The 20,546-nt window shown below is 42.3% G+C and overlaps 1 protein-coding gene across 7 annotated transcripts in view; it reads right to left on the reverse strand.

Annotated features, from left to right (window-relative positions):
* Positions 1–20,546, reverse strand: part of VPS13D (vacuolar protein sorting 13 homolog D) — a 255,871-nt gene that overhangs the window by 39,682 nt on the left and 195,643 nt on the right. For all 7 annotated transcript variants that reach the window (XM_087446782.1, XM_087446786.1, XM_087446783.1 and 4 more), the window contains 2 exons: positions 12,800–12,932; positions 9,814–10,009 (listed from right to left, as the gene is read on the reverse strand). In XM_087446782.1, the coding sequence (XP_087302908.1) occupies positions 9,814–10,009; positions 12,800–12,932 (329 nt within the window). The remainder of the gene's footprint in view (positions 1–9,813; positions 10,010–12,799; positions 12,933–20,546) is intronic.

Consider the following 20,546-nt stretch of genomic DNA (forward strand, 5'->3'; position numbering starts at 1 on the left):
GAACTGTCTCTATTCATGAAAGAAAAAGACCAAAACAAACAGAAGAAAGAAACTCAGCAGAGGACTAGGGTACTGGCTCTACGGTAGATCCAGAGAGCAACCAGTCCAGACAGGAGCAGGAGGCAACTAGTGGAGAATTTCCAAGAAAAAGAATGAAACCAATAAATTACTTAACTCATTTTTAAACACACAGAGGAGAGTTTGTGGATAAATTAGTAATAGGCAGATAGAAAATTATTTTTTAGAAATGGAGTTACTAACCTCAGAGTAAAAAAAGTTGAAAGTAAATAAGAGTTTGAGGATAAACTGGGAATATGCATATAGAAAACTAACTAAACAACAACAATAAAAGCAGTCACTAACTCCAGGGAGAAAATACAAACCAAAAAGTTAAACCAAAAAGGAAACATAATCATAGTAACCTATGTGGCTTCACTGAGAATCCTATTTACATAGTCACAATAATGTAAAACTGAATACTGATTTCCCCAAAAAGGATGATATAACAATACTGAAAAATGGGGAGAGGGAACATGTTTGTATAGCAATAGGAAGTCAAATGATGTCAAGAAATAGCACTACACAGACTTTTGTTGTTTTTTTTAAGAAACACAGAGGTAAATATCTCCAAACTGAAAAAATAGCCCAAAGTGTTGAACGTGGTTGCCTCTGAGGAGCTGGAATCAGAGGTAGGGAAAAGTGAGACAGAAGACTGCTGGGTTTTGTTTTCAGATACGTAGAAGTCTTTGACTTTTAAGAGTGGGGACATGTATTTACTCTGATAAGGTAAAATTTAAGTTGAAAAGATAAAAAAATTCATTATAGTGAGATAATTAAGGTCAAAATCATACGTTTTTAAAAACACTGCCCTTATTAATTGTAGACACTAAATAATATATAGTAAATACGTATAAGGTATAAAGAATAATTGAAAAAGCAAGAGATCATTGGCCAATTGTAAACAATTAATAAAACAGTCATGATTTCTTTTGAAAGAGCTATGACAGACCTGGTAATAAAGCAGAAAAGAATGCCTGTAACTACCAAATCTCCCCAATATATACCACCACACAAAAACGCAATTTTATTCAAATCACTAATAAAGGAGTACTTCAAGAAAGCTACAGGCAAGTTGCTTTAATGAACATATAAGACTATTTAACACACAAACAGCTTGGTGATTCTCAAGAATCTGGAAGATTCTTCAAAGCAGTTAGCCCTCAAGTATTTAAATATTCTCAGTACTTAATACCTATTATATGCCTGGAATATAGTAGGAGGTCAATATTTAACCCATTAATGCATATCTACTGTCAATTTGCCTATTCTTGAACCAGTGTGCTTACCAAGCAATTGGATCTAAATGTCACAAGTTCAGAACTGGCTAAATTGAATTAACCGGGCCCCTCAATAGTTCAAACAAAAACATAAAGACTCTTCGGGGTTCGCCTCTTTTCATTGGGGATATGAAAGCACTCGACACCTGGTAATTCAGCCTTTAACACCTCAGGAGGAGGGCAGGTGCCAGTTATGACTACCCTAATTGTGCTGCTGCGGTAGATCAGTCAAGTCCAGGGAACTGATGAGCTCTGCCCCGCCCACCCTGGCGGTACCCAGGGAGGCTCCCGTGGATTCAATGGAACCCACCAACTAAACCACCAGGGTCAGCCAGGATTCCTGTGACCCATCCTGCTCATAATGAGAAGTGAAGTTTTGCTCTGACTTTCCTTTGAATTTTTCCACAGTCCCTAGGATTTTATGATACAGCTTGGGTCAGCCCTGCCATTGTCTATGTTTGAAGTGTGTTTGGGGAAAACAGACTAGGAGCAGTCTCCGGTGTTAACACAGAATAACCGCCTCGTAAAAACTGCTTTCCACAAGGAGTTCAAAGATGCTTATCCAAAGATTGTGGGTTTAGGGGCCGGGCCAGTGGCTTAGCGGTTAAGTGTGCACGCTCCGCTGCTGGTGGCCCGGGTTCGGATCCCGGGTGCACACCGATGTACCGCTTCTCCGGCCATGCTGAGGCCGCGTCCCACATACAGCAACTAGAAGGATGTGCAGCTATGACATACAACTATCTACTGGGGCTTTGGGGGAAAAAATAAATAAATAAATAAAATTAAAAAACAAACAAACAACAACAACAACAACAACAAAAAACAAAGATTGTGGGTTTGTCCTGCTCCACAGCTTTGCTAGAGTAGAAAGCTGAGGTTTTGCCAAGTAAACTCTGACACAGATACACCTCAATTTCCCGACAGAGCTTAGGGCAGTGCTAACACAACCAAGTGGCCTTTTGACAAGGTGGACCTTGCACTTCGAAGTAATCTGCTCCATATTTACCATGCTGCTGACGTTAAAATGTATTGGGATGGTAGGTTAAGGTGAAGGACTAAATTAGGTAAATTATTGTGAGAGGTCTTTCTGTATGTGATAAAATCTTTCCCATTGTTACTTCAAGAAACCCAGTAAAAGTCAGGAGCAAACCAGGAGAGTTGACAACTGTTGGCAGGAAGCCAGAGAGAAGCATCACATTACAGTGGCTCCTATAGTTTTAATCCACATTAATCCACATTGCTGATATGTGCTATTTATCAGCAGGCTGATGGATCATCACCATATTTTCAAATAGAACAGCTTGTTAAGGAAATTAACCAGGTACAGCTAGTTGTTGGCTGGAATCACGGAAGGTGTGAAGAGTGGTATTGTTTTACATTTCTGCAAATCTCTTTAAGTCTTACTTAATAGAAAACAGCTGCATTCTCTTATCTGCTTCTACAATCTGTTGCAGTATCACACGTTGTGTAGCTTCTGCAAAACTCCACTGTGCATTATCAGAGAATATTATATAAAAATAGTGATTTATCTATCTATATATGAATTCATATATAAATATATAAAAATAAGTTTGACATTATGGTTCCCTGAAAGGTCTGGGGGTTCCCCAGGGGTCCCTAGACCATATTTTGAGAAGCTTTGCTCTAAAGGGACCCATGTGTACAAATTTTGTGCTAAGTAGAAATCACTTTCCTCTATGTATTAAAGTAAATCCACTAAGCATACAGATTAGTAACACTGTTAATCTGATTTGAGTTATATAAACCCAATATAATAAACTGTTTCTTTTAGAATATCTTGTGATTAAAATGTTTTCCTAATTCAATCTTATTTTCCTCCCATTTGACAAATTAGTGAGAAACTTAGTAAGATTCTGTCTTTGAGAGGCAGTCTGGCAAAAGAGTACTAGATAAAGGTATGGGGCAAGGAAACTCAGGGTTAAGATAACACCCAAACCTTTTCTTCCCCCAAAGATTACAAGCCTTCACCTATAGTACAATACTACAGTCTTCAGTTCCCTGCTAGCCCCTATGTCCTCTCCGTATCTCAGAATTATCTTACAGTCTGAAGCTCTCTGGGAGCAGGGGATTTGAACTCAAATCTGGATACTCTCTTTAAGGGAGATTCTAATTTCACCCTGGGCAAAGAGGGATGATTCTGTAAGGGAAAACCATGCAAGACATAGGGTAGTCATCAAAACCTAAAAATAAGTAGACCTAATGCCTTTGCAGAGGAATTCCATAAACGGCAAATGGCTTTTTGTTCTCTAATGCACAAAATACAAACTTCTCTCAGGAAGAAACACACTGTACTGTTTCTCTTAAAGTTCAAACCATAAATCTCAAATGCCTATCTTATGTATGTAAGACTGGGTGTCATTCCAGAGTTTTAAAAATCAAGTCATTGAACAACGAAGGGACTATAGATGTACAATGGCTAGGTTATTTAATTTTTAAGTAGAAGAAACCAAAATCAGAAAGCAATCACATTTTCCATTCTATTTTCTTTGAGCAAAGCCCTGCTGGTTGAGATACAACGATGGTACTTCAAAGATGTACATACCTAAATTCAATTTCTTTTTACTTTTGGAAGCAGGATTATGCTGTTTCCATGAAGTCAGTCATTTTTGCATGCCAAAAATGGCAAAAAATAGATGCTCTCCTTTCTAGAAATGATTATAATGTACCATGACCAAAAAAGTGGTTTTTTTCCTAACAGATAATCTTGCATAAAAATGAGTCATGGGATTTCAGAAATGGAAAGGCTTTTCTCAAGTGTGTGTGTGCAGGAACACACACTTGCCGTGTTTCCAGCAACAGATCTGAGCTTTCCATAAGTTCTGCTATAATGAGAATGGCATTGTCAGAAGCCTCTGAGTGAAAGGAAAGTACAGTATTTCGAGTTCATCAAGAGGGAAGAAGTCTGTCTTAGAAAATAAGATTTCTCTGCTTGTGTTCCTGTGAGAGGAATTTTGACTTATAAGGCATGAAGGACTGTTAAGATGTTTCTTAAAAATATCTTATCCTGTAACTTTATCAGCTGAATTTCAGCCCTGAGTGAGACATCCAACATTCAGAGCTGAATGTTGTTTCTTCTTCTGGGGTTGCTCAGGAGTGAGAAAATGATCCATGTGCCTTCAAAGGTTCTCTGGAAAGGCCTGGTTTGGCAAGATCAGCAAGTAAGACTATATGGCTCTCACCTCATACAGATCCCACGGTGAGTAGAAGATAAAGTGGCTGTCCCTATATCCACTGTAGCACTTTTGGACAATAGAGGAGAGATATGAACAGTCCCTTCGCTTCAGTTGGATGCAACAATAATTTTTCAGTTTCAATGAAATCTAACTCCCTCTCATGATGAAACTGACATGCCAACCAACGCGCACCAGCTGCCCGGAGCAGACAGTTACCAAGTGAATGGACAGATGTGTTCAAAGATAAGAAACAGAGCCTCAGGGTCAAATGTGCACGAGGCTCTAGCTTCTCACCCTTACCAATACACATGTCTTTGTATCGATGCTACCAGGGTCTACAGGACTCATCAGGAAGGAGTATCGTGTACTTCTCAAACAAGTATGAGGCAGTAGCTACAGGATGACATGGTCTATCTTTCTGAAGGGTTCATTTTACTGGGTAGCAATTAAAAACATTTTCTTATTAAAACTAACGTGGGATAAAATGTAAAGTTCATTTACAGTTTCAAGATAAAACAGAAACTTTCCAAGAAACGTTGAATTTGCTCTGCCCCATCTGCCCCAAGATACATGGGTTATCAGTTCACTCTCCTCTGCCTTAAATGGAACATTATTGGAAAAATCTGACAGCACTGGTGTATCCTAAAAAGCATGTTAATTTCTATTAGATTTTTACCTTTGGAAGTTCCCTAAAGGCTCAATTCATACCAGTTCTGCTGGTGTGTTATGTATAATGCCAAGAGGAGTAAACGCTGCTTTCAGAACAGAACAATGAAAAGCAGTTTCGCCAAAGTAGAATGAAAGAGTAGTGGAAGCATTTCCGAAATTCCCTTTGCTGACTTTTTTCTGACCTGTCCAACGTGGTGATCCAAGAGGGTCTTAACCCTTTTAATCCCAGAGAGTCATGGGTAAGACGCACACATTGTAACAAAAAGGACTTTTCCTTACAAAAATCCATTTCAATTTCACATCTAAGAAGCCATTAATGGAAAGTGTCTTTTAACAAATTTTGGCGTGGTGTCTTGGGTGTGTTTTTACTGAAAAAGTCAAATTCGCCCACCATAAATCTTTTCTGTGGAGTCAACCAAAAGGTCACTCAAAAGCTCTCAGAGCAACTGGAATTTACATCTATGTGCACAATACAAGGGTGCTGGGATTCCAGAATATTATCAGCGTCCTGATGGCTATATTCTTAAACACTGATCTATCATTATCCTTCAAATTCCCCCTTCCTCCTTATCTAACTTAAATAAAGAGATAAGCTCCAACACTCCTGAGCTTTGCTAAATTAGTTTAAATATTTCAAGTTCTGCCAACTCCCACTTCTTCCCCCTGTTTTGAGCCTTGACTAAAAAGGTGAAGAAATATTTTGGAGGAAACCTCAGGGCCCAGCTTCATTAATCACCATCTGCTACTTTCCTAAAATGTCATGCAACCCAAAGTCTACAATAGATGGTATTTAAAGAAATCAACGAGCAAATAATAGCCCAGAATCGGAAACTCCTCTCTTCTCAATGGTATTTTTGCCTTTTATTGTGAAATGGCTGCTCCTGGGTCTCTGCAGCTTTCCACCAAAATATCTTTTCAAACATTACCATCAGATACCGGCACCCATGCAGAGAACTGGGCACGCTTGTCCAGATGGTGTGCTGCCTTGGCCTGGTCTGTTTGAAGGCTCGTGGGCTTTTCCACAAGGCTTCAACAGCACCACAAGTGTGGCTGCATCTGTGCCATTTTCATAAACTTTACTTGGGAACAGACAAATGTGGCCCAATACACGTAGACGAGCAGACGCAACCTGAGCCAGCAGAACGTTGCCTTGGAAAAGCCTTCTTATTTCAGTTCCAAACCACACATACTTGTCCAGTTAACAAATGCAGCAAGGGATATTGGTCCACAACATTCATGTTGAGGCCAAAGGCTCTGCTGTCCTCCACCCTCCTCTTTCTCCTACCCCCACCTGCCTTCTCAGAGAACTATTACACTGCATGGAAATTTCAGAAAAAAGTTAGGTGGCTGTCTTTTGGACGCCTGCACACCGCAACCAGGAGAAGAACTGGGAAGCATTTTAATCCACAAGAACTCAGGGGGGTCCCTGTAAATAAAATCATGTTCAGATAAACACAGAACGGAGCCAATGTTTCCTGTAAGGCCACTCTTCAGATGGATTACTGGAAGGAGTATTCTTTCACAGTTTTATGGCTTACTTTGCTATCATCTGCTTAAAACTTGGGTCATTTAAAACATAGATGCTAAGATCTAAGCCTTCACTTGGATGAAATATTACAAAAGAAGCAGAAGTCTCATTCCAAGTGCAGACTCAGAGGCAGAACTCTTGGATTCCTGGGTTCTATTCCTGGCTCAATCCCTGGGCTCAGGTCAGCCTTCGGTCAGAACCTCATTTCTAATCCCTTCAAATCATTTGTTAGTCCCTGTTGTCTAAACAGTGGGGAAAAACCCTGAGTAACACCCCTGGATCCTGTTCAATCAACTGGGATGGTTGGAGATGGTTATAACTCACTTCCAAGAAACCAGGGTGATTTATCCCTTGGTAGAACTAGAATGTTCCTAAGAGATCACAGTGTCATCAGAACAAACCCTTAAGGCACTGAAGCATTTCTCCACCTGCAGGAATCTCTGTGCTCCTTTAATGTGACTTTCAAAAACAATATCACCCAGCACTTTATAGTCCTTTATAGCTTCCACATGAAAATAACTCTGGTTGGGCTTCAAACCTCTGAGAGGTAGAATAAATAGATAGGTATGTTTATCTCTAATTTTTAGATGAAAAAACTGAGGCTTAAGTAGGCTAGAAGACTTTAAGGGCCCAAAGCTAATAAGAAAGGATGTTGGGATCCAGACCTATTGTTTTCCAGGTCAAGTGTTCTTTTCTCTCTAACACATTAAGAACCTTACTCTTGGTCCTAGATAAATGGACTGAGGGAAATTGGTTAAAGTGTTTCAGAAGAATCTGTAACGCCTTTTCAGGGCAAAAAAGGGTAAAGGGCCAAGTTTCTTTGAGGCCTTTAATTCACAGGGGTCTAGCAACTGCCTCACTCACCTCTGGTACCTTCAGCCATGGCTCTCCCCCTACTGGCTCCTCCAGGAAGAGAGAGGAGATACAGAAGCTAATTCCCCCTCCTCAAAGCTTCATGTCTATAGCCCCATGACTACCTGGCTGCTCCTCACTTATCACTGTAGCTTGTTTCTAGGAGGAGTGAATAGCTAAGCAGATAGCTATTCAGGGAAACTGGCAGTTAAACTGCAATTAGACCGCCCAGTCACTGTTTACTTGGAGCCCAGCTGCATAGCTCCTCTGTACCCCTTTTACCTGGAAGGTGATTCTCTCTTCTCTTCACCTGGCCAACTCCCACTTAGACTTCAGGCTTCATCTCAAATATCACTTCCCTAGAAAAGCCTTTTTGACCCCCCTGACCATAGGTTAGCCAACCTCCTTCTCCCCTTCACCTTCTGATTATAGTCTCACAGCACCCTGTAAATCTCCTGTGTCATTTATCACAATTTTAGCAAATAATTATTTATATGACTATTTGTTTTACGTCTGCTGCCTGGTTTGACTGTAAGCCCTTGGAGACCAGGGCTTGCTTTCTGCTGTATTCCCAAACCTGAGTTCTTCGGGAATTTTCAATCAACGAAAATGAAGGAATGACAGATGTATAGTGGCTGACACTAAGTCGAACCTTCTATAGCAATGCTGGACAACTGGTAAAAGGACAAGAACACCTTTCTTTCTGCGGTAACCATTTTGTGCCTTTCTTCTACTCCTAAAAAGAATTCAAAACTTGAGCAAGACTTCCAAACTGACAGTGTATAAAATTCAAGTGATTTCTTTCTGGTCAACATCATTAAAGTTCACAGCACAAAAGAACAATATTTTTAAAATTTAGCACATATACGTCAGAGCCTTTTTGAAACAAATCACTCAGTCCCTTGACCACTTTGGGATTTTTAGGAATAAGGACGGTTCTTCTAGAATTCTTAGGGGCCATCTGCTTTACTCATACTTCGTTAGGTCTTATTGTCCTAACAAAGTACTGGAGGTAGACTTCTTGGGCTTCAAGCAGACATGGAAAAACTAACTGGAGATACTTTTGAAACCTCCCTACTGTCCCTCCTCCTAACTTCATAAATGCTTCAAAATATACTCAAGGATTGTTTTAGCTCTGTATCTGAGAATAGAATGTAACTTAACTAAAGTAAACTCTACAGATCCCTTTTTAAAAAGCAGCTGCTTCCAGATGGAAGACATTCTGGCAGAACATATTACATGGGCCCGGTCTACAATCTGAAGCATTTCCCCTACTGTAGTAATGTGTCATCAGTAAGTTTTCTTGGTGACAAACAAATGGATTCATTTTAACTGGGGACGATTTCACTTCAAATCCTATTTGAGGGAGGAACAGGATGTGGACATGGCCCAGGCCCTAGGCATTCTAAAAGGGCACACTAATTCACTCAGGGAATATCTACTATCTAGGCAACAGCAAAATCCTTCTGGGCTTAAGTGGAGTCCAGCTTGGCTGGGAACTGTAACATTCATTACACCATTTATTAATAAGATCCCCAATTAGTCACTCTGAAAAAAGGAGGCTAAAACAGGCCACTAACACGAATAGCTAAGTTAAAGTAGTTGGGTTCTGTGGGATTTGGAACCATATGATCTGTCTCTGATTTTTCCGTCTCAGCTGGTATCAAGACAAGACGCCATCCTACAGCAGACCCGCCAAATTGCTTGGGAGTTTCTTTATGAGGTTGGGGGACTGGCTGGCACTTTTAAGTGGAAAGACAGACGCATGTGGTAAACCACATCTGCAGCGATTCTAGAACTATGCTATGGGGCCTAGGAGCAAGACAGCCTACAGCCTGACAGTTTTCTTAATGGGCAGGTGGGTGTCTAGTCAGTTTGGTGAAGAGGGGAGATTTGTAAGGATGCAATCCTGTTTCTGACCCCTCTAATGAATAAAAACAACATACACATTTATGTCTATACCTATATAGGTATATATCTCCAGTATATACAGACGTAGACATACATAGATAGATACAGATATAGATGCAGATCTGGAAAAATTCATGCCAGGTTTCTGTGCCTCATTTTCATGTATTCACATTAGGCAGGTCATAAATTTTAGCTACATGTATTCAAATTTTTAAAAATCACATCATTAAGGCAGAAAGTACATGATTAAACATATCAGTATGGATTAGGAGAGGCAGCAGACGTGGAAATTGCAAAAGCCACTCCCCCCAAGACCACTGACCTGGAGCCACTAAGTGTCGCTGTGTCTCTCACCGCCTGGGCTGTTTCTGATGCAAAATCCAGGGCGCCTGCTACTGGCTTGGTTACAGTGCCAACGAGGCCTTTCCCAAGGCCAGATATGAAACCGCTGACACCTCCTTCTGTTTTCACACCTTCCACTGTTGAGGTTATAACACTGGTCAACCCACCAATGATACCTAGTGAAAAAGACAAGGGCTATTGTAACGTGGCCAAGGACACAAGTAAAAGCATTTAAAGCCAAACCCCTCAATTCCATGCACCTGGCAAGGTAACTTAGGGGCATTCTGTCTATCTCTTGATAGGTCATAGCTAGGCCAACTCAGGATGGGGAAGCAGCAGATTTGCCCATTAAGTTTAGAGTCAGAAGATACATATTACATATTAGTCAGAAGTAAAGTATGTTCCAGTTTTAAAAATCAAAGCAAAGCTAAGAGGTTCACAGTGGCTTCTTTTCAATTCCAGAGCTTGGGCAGTATTTGGGCAATCAGGAGAGGATGCAGACAGTAGGATTAAATCAATAGATTAGCAAATAGGACCCTTGGGGAAAGTTGGGATCCCATAAAATATAGGGCAGAGAAATAAGTAAATATAGATCCTCAGTTTTCAAAGAACACTGTGTGACCGGCCAACACCACCAAATGTTTGAAATGGGGTCAAAGCTACTGTGCACTTTGCTGAAGTCAGGAATAGGCAATCAGAGTAAATGATGAAGCGTTGATGAAAGGCACCCCAAAAAGCTGACAAAGCAAGCCAGACCTCAATGGAGTCGGTCCAAAAGACCAGCCTAGGTCAAAAAGACATTCCAAACATCGTGAAAGTTGACAGCTATGACCTTAAAGAGCCTCAAAAGTGGCCAGAGTTGGCAAAGGCTGGAGAGGACATAGGCATTGCACGGAAGAAGCAGGGCCCTGTCTGGGGAGCATTTCCAGGACTTGTGCCAGGGACACTCACAGGATGTTTACCCTTTGACGGTGGGGGTGTGAGGAAGCTCTCTAGACTCTTCAGCTCTAGTGAGACAAATTGGTAAAGGAAATTCCTTGGGTGAGAATGTACTAAGAATTCACAACATTTCTTTTGGATTCTGGGTCTGTTTGCTCCAGTGAGGCCATGTGCCTTTCCAACCTTCTGAACAAACTTCACGGCAGAAGAGATACCAGCACTGACCCTGGGTCAAGCAGGGCCTACGGAGAGAACTGAGCATGAGCCCTGGTTTTTAAACCAGGGAGACTGAATGGATTCTGGTTCTCATTATCTTTTAAGGGTTCTTTCATCCTGAAGGAAGGATCTCACTCTAGGTTACTGCTTTCATATAACCCAGGACTTAAAGGATCCTCCTTGGATAAGGCCACTGGTTCCTGGTCTTAGACTGGCCTAACTGGCTCCTAGAGATGCTATACATATTATCTGAATGATCCTTGGTGGGAGGGGATTCTGCAACCTTGAACCAATCACCCATTTTCTCAGCACACTGATATGTCCATCTAAAAAGTGAGGACAGCCATGCTTTCTCTCCACATCCCAAGGATGCTGGAGAGATAAAGGCAATTATACACAGCAAAGCATTTTATAGTCATTAAAAAATAGTCCTCTAATAGTCCAATGCACTATCATTACAGTTACTAGAAAGAATGATTAAATCTTTAACCCCAAATGATTGCTCAACAATCAACTTTTAAAGTCCATAAACAGATTAAGTTCAGCCAAATTTTACTTCTAGCTTGATGTCTCCTTGGGGGCTGCTCCCTTTCCAGTTGGGCAGGCTTAGGAAAAGCAAAGGCATATTGATCCAACCCTCACCATTAGGAAAGCTGATAAACAAAAACTCTATCCTAAACATTGTGTCCTAAGCACGAAGAGAAATACGATCTTTTATTCCTTTTTTTATTCCTTTTTCTTCCTCCAAATGCAGATATTCAAAACTAGATCAGTCTTGATACAACTTCTGATAGCTTCAGACTATTCCTAAGAATCTGGTACAAACAGTTCAATTTACTAACCATTACTAAGCATGAGCTATATGCCAGGTACCATGTGAGGCACTGCAAGCATAAAGGTGAACACAAAATGGTCTTTCTGCTCTCCTGGCCCTCACAATCTATCAGGAAAGCAAGACACACAGCTGGCTACATATGCAACCCAGACTGCCATGTGTGCTCTAATCGTCATTAATTCTAACTGGGGACAGTAGAACTGAGCAAATGTCACTTGAGTTGGGACTTACAGGTTGAGTAGGATTTTGAAAGGAGGGGAGGGCAGAAGGAACGTGAGTGAGCAAGGACTTGGAGGCATGTCTGGGCAGCAGTACATAGCTCTGGGTGGCTGAAGTACAGCGTGGCTGTGGTTAGAAAAGTCAGCTGGGTTTACATTTCCAAGGGCCTTGAATGCCTCACTAAGAAGTTGTGAGAAAAATGCAACAAAAGGCAATTCAGTCAGAATTAAAGCATTAAAAGTCAGAAATCAAACAAATTCAGAGACTTAACACACTCATGCCATCACCTATATCTCTTGGGCACATGGATTTACAATCCCTGTGAATGTGCATTTATACAAGACTCTAAAACATACGGGCCACAAACCTGGCAGCCAATTTCACATTTCACTTTCTACGGAAGGAATGATTGGTAAGCAGAAGGCAAGTCTTGAAGCAGCACTTCTGTATTCTAAAAAGGGGTTCAGTGGATTACACGTTATGACACCTCGGGAACAGAAGCCAGAAAACAGGAAGGAACTGCAATGCGCACAACATTTTGAAAATGAATGAAGAGTTCTCACAGGCTGTAACATTTCAATTGCAAGAAGGATAAAATAGAGCTTGGAAGGCTATCAGGCCCACCAAGATACCAAGCCAGGATTTCCACTGTTGTCAGCTTTTTTTTTCCTACTTGCTATTGGATGGGTGAAAAGGCACCTCCAAGGAACTGTGGCAGCAGAGCCATTCTTCTAGAGCCTGCTATCACGTGACTTACCATGAGCCAGGCCATGGATGCCGGCTACAAGGTGTTCCCCGCTTGTGGCTGCATGGTATCTGATGTATTCCCGCTCTGACTGATGCCGATTGTCCATCGTCTTTCCTAAACCATCAGATAATGTCCCCGCAAACTGGAATCAATTAAAAACAGAAGGAAAAGAATTTTAAAACCTTGGCACTATTTTCACTATTTTAATTATTTTAAATAGATACCTTCCCTAGCTGGCATTCAGTAAATAACGACTGAGAGCGAGACTAACTGCTAAATTACACATACTGTGTGTCCCAAGAGAGTGATTCTCAAGCGTTGGACACACACCAATTGTGGGATGCTTACATTGGTGGACGCAAAGCTGCAAAACAACTACTAAAAGTCCATAATGACATTTACCTTCCACAATTCTATTGCAAATTTACAGAAATATTAAAGGCATAACAAAATGCCTTTAATAAACAAAATGCCTTTAAAGGCCTGGGAGAGGAGAGGCAAGCTTTGGGATTCTATAATGGTAAGGACAGGGGCTCTTTGCTCTAAGAATCAGTGGGATATCAAATAGGAAATGTGGCAAATTGCTGCTTTAGGGTTTGCTATCAAAATTTTTAGAGACATCAACTGCCCTAAAGCAATGCCTTTTCTTTCACTTATTCAACAATTACCGAGTGCTTAGGTGCCCAGCTCCATTTGTCAAAAGAAAAGATGAAGTACATGGAATGGTTAACAGGTTAGGTCCCCTTTCTTAGGAAGTGGCAGACTTGAACTCATGACTTCACATGCAAGATCCGCCCCCACAAATGAGAGAGAGATTTTATTTATCCTGGCATATTTTAACCAGAGAAGCTGTCTCATCCATCAAAGTGGGATAAAAAGGACATAAAACTCTGTTTTGTCACAAGACAATTTGAAAAGGTTTAAAGTGACAGTTAATAAACCACAGGGTACTTATCCTCATCATTCAGGCATAAAAAGGGAAGGATATCAAATATATAATTAACCTTCTCAGGAAGGATCTACCAAAACAAGTAGTTTAAGTGCCAATGACCCAGGACTAACCTTTCAGAAAACTCACAGGAATGTTATTTAGATATAGAGCTCAGTGGAAAGATTCAAGGCAAATAGCCTGCCTTGAAGACCCAGTACACTGGGTAGCCTGTTTCATTCTGGTTTGGCAAGGAGGTTACACAGATCTGCCCTGGAAGCCATCAGTCCTGAGGCTTCTTGACACTAGTGACAGGAGAAGGTGAGTTCTGGGCACAGAAGAGGGACTAGAGGAAGAAACAGCAATTCTTTATAAAGCAGTGGTTCCTGGAGCAGGATACAGGAACACTCATTCCTTGCACCGAACGCCAGTGCTTCTACGATCTAAGACAGTGATTACTGACCTTTCCAGAAATGCAATCCCTATCATTATTTGCATTTTGCCTTACCTTCCCCGTCACTCCCTGCCTAATTAGAGAACTAAAGTTAGTGAAAATTAATTTTACAATTTCCTTTAGGATGGAGACACCATGGGATGTTGTAAAGCCAGCACTGTGAATCACTAAGTGGGGGCTTTCGCCAGGGACCCCATTTGAGAGCCACTAGCTTGGGCATCTTACTAAACTGGATTCTAGTCCTCTCTCAACCATTCCAGTAGCTACATGACTCTGAGCAAGGAGCCCTACCGCTGAGCCTCCCTCTCGGCACCTGGAGAATGGTGACCGTACTGACGCTGTCATGTGGCTGGAAGGATTAGGGACAATGGCTCAGGGTATGGAATTGAGTTAGCATTCTTACTGTTATTACTCAGCTTCTAGTCCAAGGAGGAACATCCTGTACCATTTGAAGAAGGCCTTTCAAAGGTTTAGAGTTATGGTCATTTACACTAGGCTTTAACGTGGGCAAAAAAAAAAGCAAAAAAACCCCTCTCTTTCCAGCAGATAAACACCAGCCTCCTAAGTGAGTTTTTGGAGTGGTACCATCTATAAAATTAGAACGTGGGGCTTGGTGGTTCCAAAATCCTTTCGAGCTCAGACAGTGTGTGATCTATGATCTATGCTAGAATGTCTTTATTAAGCACTTACTCTGGGCCCAGCACAGATTTAGGTACTGCTGAGGATACAAACAAATAGCAGCCTTGGACCTATTCTCAAGGATGAGTCTCACTGAGGAAGATAATTCCATACATGAAACAGCCAATGATAAAGCCTGGGACATAAACTGAAAGCAGCTGAGAATCAAGAAAGGAGAGGAAAATGAGACCCTTGCTTTTGGAAAGGGTCCAGAAAAGAGTGCCTGCTATATTCCAGAATTACGTAGGCTACAGTGTTCTCCACTCAGGGTCTGGACAAAAACGCCTCTCCCTGATGCCACAGAAGAGGTGAGAGGGTGGTGCGGTGGGAGAGCTGTCTTCAGGAGCACATTGTAAGCACTTCCAGAGGCGCGTGCTCCCCTGAAGAGGTCCAGGAGCACCCAGGCTACTTTCGGGGTCTTGTTCAGGTCCTTCTCATTTTTCTCACACTCTTACTTTCCTTGAGGAGAGATATTTCCTTGGAAGAGATATTAAGTTAAAGTTCTGTCTACCTACTTCTGGCAGCTGACTAGGAAGAAGTTCAAAAATCCCATAATACTTTTTCCCCCTAAGAGGATACGGGAGAATAATCTAGGTAAACTGCTTAATACCACCGCCTCGCCTTCAACACCCCTCACCTCCTGTCAATAAAACAAGTTTCACATCCAAGGTTTACGAGTGAGCTGACACCGAAAGCTTACTTGCCAATTGATTCTGCCGCAGCAGCCTTGGCACTCCCAGCACCAACTGGGTGTTCTCTGTACAAAAACACCACACTGACCTCAGGAGGATGGGATAAGAGGACCCAAGAGATCACTGCTGCCTCTAAATGCTGGATTCTTCCATGTGCTTCTCAGGCACCTCACCTTTGCCATAGAGAGGTGCCTACACCGACTCAACTTACTCCAGGACTTCCGTCTGAATTCCCACTTCTCCGTCTATATAAAAATGACTGTGCAAGCCAATGGGACTGTCCTTGGTCACTTGTGAATAGAAGTAAAGGATACGAAGATATTTACAGGAAATGATTACAAAAGTCTTCACCCCTTGAAAGGTGACTTTGAGAACTCAGAAAACTTGGGAAGATGTTGAAATCTGTGATCCAAACAAACTCATACAGAGGAGAAGTTAATCAGATTTTAATGAGAGAGACATTTTATAGGAACCAAACCGAAGCCAGGTAGATGAAGGGTACCGTGATCAAAGGGTGGGCTTTGGGCGAGTCCACTGGGCTTCTGAGTACTGAATCCAAGGCACCACAAAGCTTGTGGCCTTCTCTCACTGTGGGAGCACTTAGTCGTCCTTAATTACATCTCTCATTCTCCACCTCAGTGGGAAAGTAAATCACACCTCATATCTTATTTCTCCCCCAAAGATAGGGTGCGAACATGGGCTGGAGAGGGAGGTGATTCCAGTAAGTGGTGCCCTCTGGCACTGGTCTTCTCTGAGGCTGGGAAGTGTTATTTCACCCATGTCCTTGACTTTGAAGATGACTGTCAAAACAGAGCAGAGATACCCAAGAGAGCTACAACATCACGTGGGAGCGACTGGTGCAGGACATCCTTCCCCATTTGCCCCCATGTTCTGCCCATGTATTTTTAAAAGAAAAGCCAAATGCAGTGAAAAGCAAATTTATTCTAAAATTATTTCAGAGCAGATGCTCCATGGCATGCTCATGGATGATCAAAATGGGAAATGAAGACTGGAGGCAGATATTCAGATTATTCAAAGGGAAAACTAACCCCAGAGGCACTGGGGCAAAGGCTGAAAATCATCAGGATATGAGCAAGCACAGTCCAGCTCTGCGTCCAGTCAGTCAAACATGTATGGAACCCCTACTGTGCGCCAGGCTAGTGAATGAGAATCATAAAGCAGAAGTAGTTTCTGCCTCCTGCCTTGAAGGACCTCAGCCAGGAGGTTATGTCTGTGGCATTAACGGAAAGACATTCACTCCTGAGTTTGAATTCTGACTCTAACATTTAATAGCTACGATGTCATGGACAAATAACTTCACCTCTGTGAGCCTCCATTTCCTCATCTTCAGAATGGGAATCAGAGTATCCACCTATAAGGATGCTGTAAGGATTAGATACTACATGTAAAGCACTTAGCACAGAGTCCGATACATACGAGGCACTCAATAAAAACAGTATTGAGTTACCGGAACTTCAATGTCCTCATATACAAAATGGGGATAATCAGATTCTGTGGGGCTATCGTGAGGATTAAATGAGATAGTGTGCATGCAAAGCACTGGCACAGGGCATCCCCAGTAAAGGGGAGGCTTCCGCGGAGGGGGCATAAAGCACCAGGGAGGGGAGCATGTGCTGGCCTCACACACTGGGAAAGCCACTAGCAATTGGAAGGTTATTTGTAGATAATTTATAACTGCACTTGGTATAAGCAATACCTCAACACCAGAGGGAGAATGTGCAGAGACTTAAGTCAATATAGCTCATTTTGCAGCAATTTCAGTCGACAAAAAACTTAAGGCTGCAAGTGAATACTGTCCTAGCTAACGAAGATGAAAGGTTCTAAGAACAGAATGTCCTTCAGAAAACCTGCTATTACACTTGCAAAGACAAGAGTGATGGCCCCCCTTCTTTCACTGAAGGAAGCCCAGCACACGCTGCACTTGTGAGTTCTGGCCATAGCCCAAAGTCGTTAATTTCTATGAAGCCATATTTCCAACAAGGGGATAAAAATCTCAGAAGTACTTCAAGACGCCAGTTCTACTGCATGGCTATCACACACTGCGTGTCCATCTCCCACCTTCCAAAAATAATCCTGTTGTCTACGGAAATGGAGCCACACAAATTAGCCCGGGTTTGGGACTGGGCTCGGGAACAGTTGATTTCATAAAACCAAAATTCAAGTCGATGTTGGAACGAACGGTGCAAGAGAAAAAAGTCACACTGTGTCCCTCTGTTCTGTCCTATCAGTTTTCCTGACCCTTTTATGATATTCAGCAAGCATGGGATGCCAAAGCTATTTGGCCAGCGTAACAGGAGCCTGGCCCTGAATTCCTCCCCTTCTCTGGGGTGAACTTCTCTCATAGTTATTTACGTAATGGAAACGTCTTCTTTAACATCCTTGCTCCACTGAGTAATTGCTGGTGACAGTATTTTCCTGTCACCAGGGCGGATGGGACCACGTATAACAGGAAAAGGGAGAGAAGTGACAGACTCTGCAGTGTGAGGGAGCGTCTTGTGCTCCTCCAGCTATCAAGTTATACAGCCCCAAGTCTGAGCTACCAGCACGGCTCCAGTTGTGATCAGCCTTGCCTGCAATAAGCTACACTTGAACCCTTAAATTCGGAATACCCAGCTACACATTGTGCCTGTAAGGAAGGCTGACATGAGGTTGGCGGGGGCTGCCATAACATAGTCAAAAGGCAGGGGCAAAGGAGTCAAATTCTTACTCTGTCACTTACTAAATAGTGAAAGCTGGTGAAAGCTGCTTAACTTTCCAGAACCTCAGCTTACCCATCTGCAACAAAACAGATACTCTCTACTCTAAAGGGTTGCTTTGAAGGGTTAAGGAGATAAAGCAAAATGCTTGGCAGAGTATCTGGCACACAATAAGCCCATCAACTTTTACAAGTTTCTTAGAAGTAGTTTGGAGGCTTAAATCAGAGTCATTTTCAACTCTGCTGGTATACTAGCATGAAAACCTCCTTTAAGTCATGTCAGACCTAAGTCACTTCAAAACTAAGGTCTTCACTACTTCACTCTGTTTCATATTGTTAAAATGCCACAGTTAAAAATGATTCTCAGAGTGTGAGTTTTGCCTTGATGTTGAAAACCCATTTGTGATAACTTGTGAACAGGAGAGAGTTGAAGGAGAATGTGACCCAGCCAGCAGTGGGTATCTGTCACTGACACAGGGCAGACCAAACAGCCAGTCCTCACTCCGCCAAATGGTGAGGGGGCTGGGGGTCTGCGCAGGGGCATTAAAAAAAAGGCAGGGAACAAGTTGAGGTTTGGCAGGAAAGAGGTATTTCTGGACCCCAGATCTCTATTCATTAAAAGCAGAGCGGGTTTGTCTGTTTTCAGTTCTACTTGGTTATGATTATGTAGAGCCTTTAAGGCAAAGAGAGAAAGTGGCAAGAATCCAGAAGAGAGACCCTGAATAAGAATAATAGGTTTTTTTAAAGCTGGGACTGACATTCTACTCCAGTAACAGGCCTAAGCCAATGACCTTGCTGTGTTTTTGGTCTCTGGAGATCTAAAAGCCCTCCTACCCTAAGACACACACCATGTTGCTATTTCACGGATAAACACTTATCAGGCAACAGACACTCCTTTTCAGTTAAGAAACAAAGTTATCCAGAGCCACCCAGAATTATCTCAGCATCCAAGGTCTAAACACAAGCAACAAAGTCAGACCTCAAGATTGTCCCAGTTCTTAACTAGCCCAAGACACACGCCTGATGAATTGGCAACTCGCTCTTGCTATTCTGCAACTCTGACCCAGTGGTGAACTCAGATGTTGTTTCAGATTAATCTAGAAGCTTAGAGTGGTTTGAAGCACTCTCACAACAGGATTTTGCTTTTTCTTTACAAAAGACTAGTAGAGTTTGCTACAAGGCTAAAGCACAGAGATAAGCAGAACACACACAGAGAGTATCAGGAAGACTGATTTTCAACAACAGACAAGTGTCCTGTTTGCTCTATACCAATTATAAAGAATCATGTGGGCAGGTTGAATCTTCAAACCCTGTGGATGGGATGGTGGCCCACCTTTTAGCTCTTCCTCAGCGAGGCCTCTCTGTAGGCTTTTCCCTAGAAGGGCCAGGGGATCGTGTTGAGGATGCCAGGCCTCCACTTGTCTACTGCTGAAAACCCCCTGAGGCACGCAGAGAGAAGCCAGCATGTGGGTTTTTGCACAGTTAGCGCTAGTCAAGGGGAATAAGCCTTCCCACTCCATGACAGACCTCCAGTTTTGCCGTGCTAACAAGGCTAATGGCCCATGCCTCAGTACTGAGTCAGGAGACAGATTATGATGTGGAAGAGAATCCCTCTGATGGGGTCACACCATAACGCCCGAGTTGGCGGATAAACTCTTTCAACTCCAGGAAAGCACACAGGCTTTGGAAGGCAGAGTCCTGACCCCAGCTCTGTCACTAGTATCAGCCGGGTGGACACAAGCAAGACACACACACTCTCGTCAGGGATCAGCGCCTTCATCCATACAACAGGAAGAACACCACCCACAGAGCCGCTGGGCTAATCCAAAGAGATCCTGGTTCTAACAGTATTTGGGGAAAAAACCACAAAGCAATGTGTAAATGCCAAGGGCTGTGACTGCAAATCCTATTCTTTCTTCTAGTGAGTGCTCCATTCCTTCTTTCTCCCCAACTCAATCCTGCGTGTCTCAGCCTGCAATACAGGAATCACTTCACACCCGTTCTGGAACAAAGGAAAGCACAAAGAAGTCAATTATAAATAGACCTAAAACTCAAAATACAGAAATTTAGAAATGAAACGGAACATTTCACAATAGAAAAGAAGCTCGGGCTTACCTCATTCCCAGTCACAAGGACTTCATTCTTGTAAACTACTCTGTATTTCAAACGAATAGATATACTCTTTTTAACGCCAAAAACTTGGGAAGAAAGAAGACGGGTGACATCACAGAGAACCATCACAGAGGCAAGGCACCAGAATAAGCTGAGTTTCTTACGGAAAAAGTCAG

The sequence above is a fragment of the Ceratotherium simum genome, chromosome 22, assembly GCF_057802395.1.
Source record: "Ceratotherium simum simum isolate JZ-2026a chromosome 22, ASM5780239v1, whole genome shotgun sequence".
In the NCBI taxonomy this organism is placed as follows: Eukaryota; Metazoa; Chordata; class Mammalia; order Perissodactyla; family Rhinocerotidae; genus Ceratotherium; species Ceratotherium simum.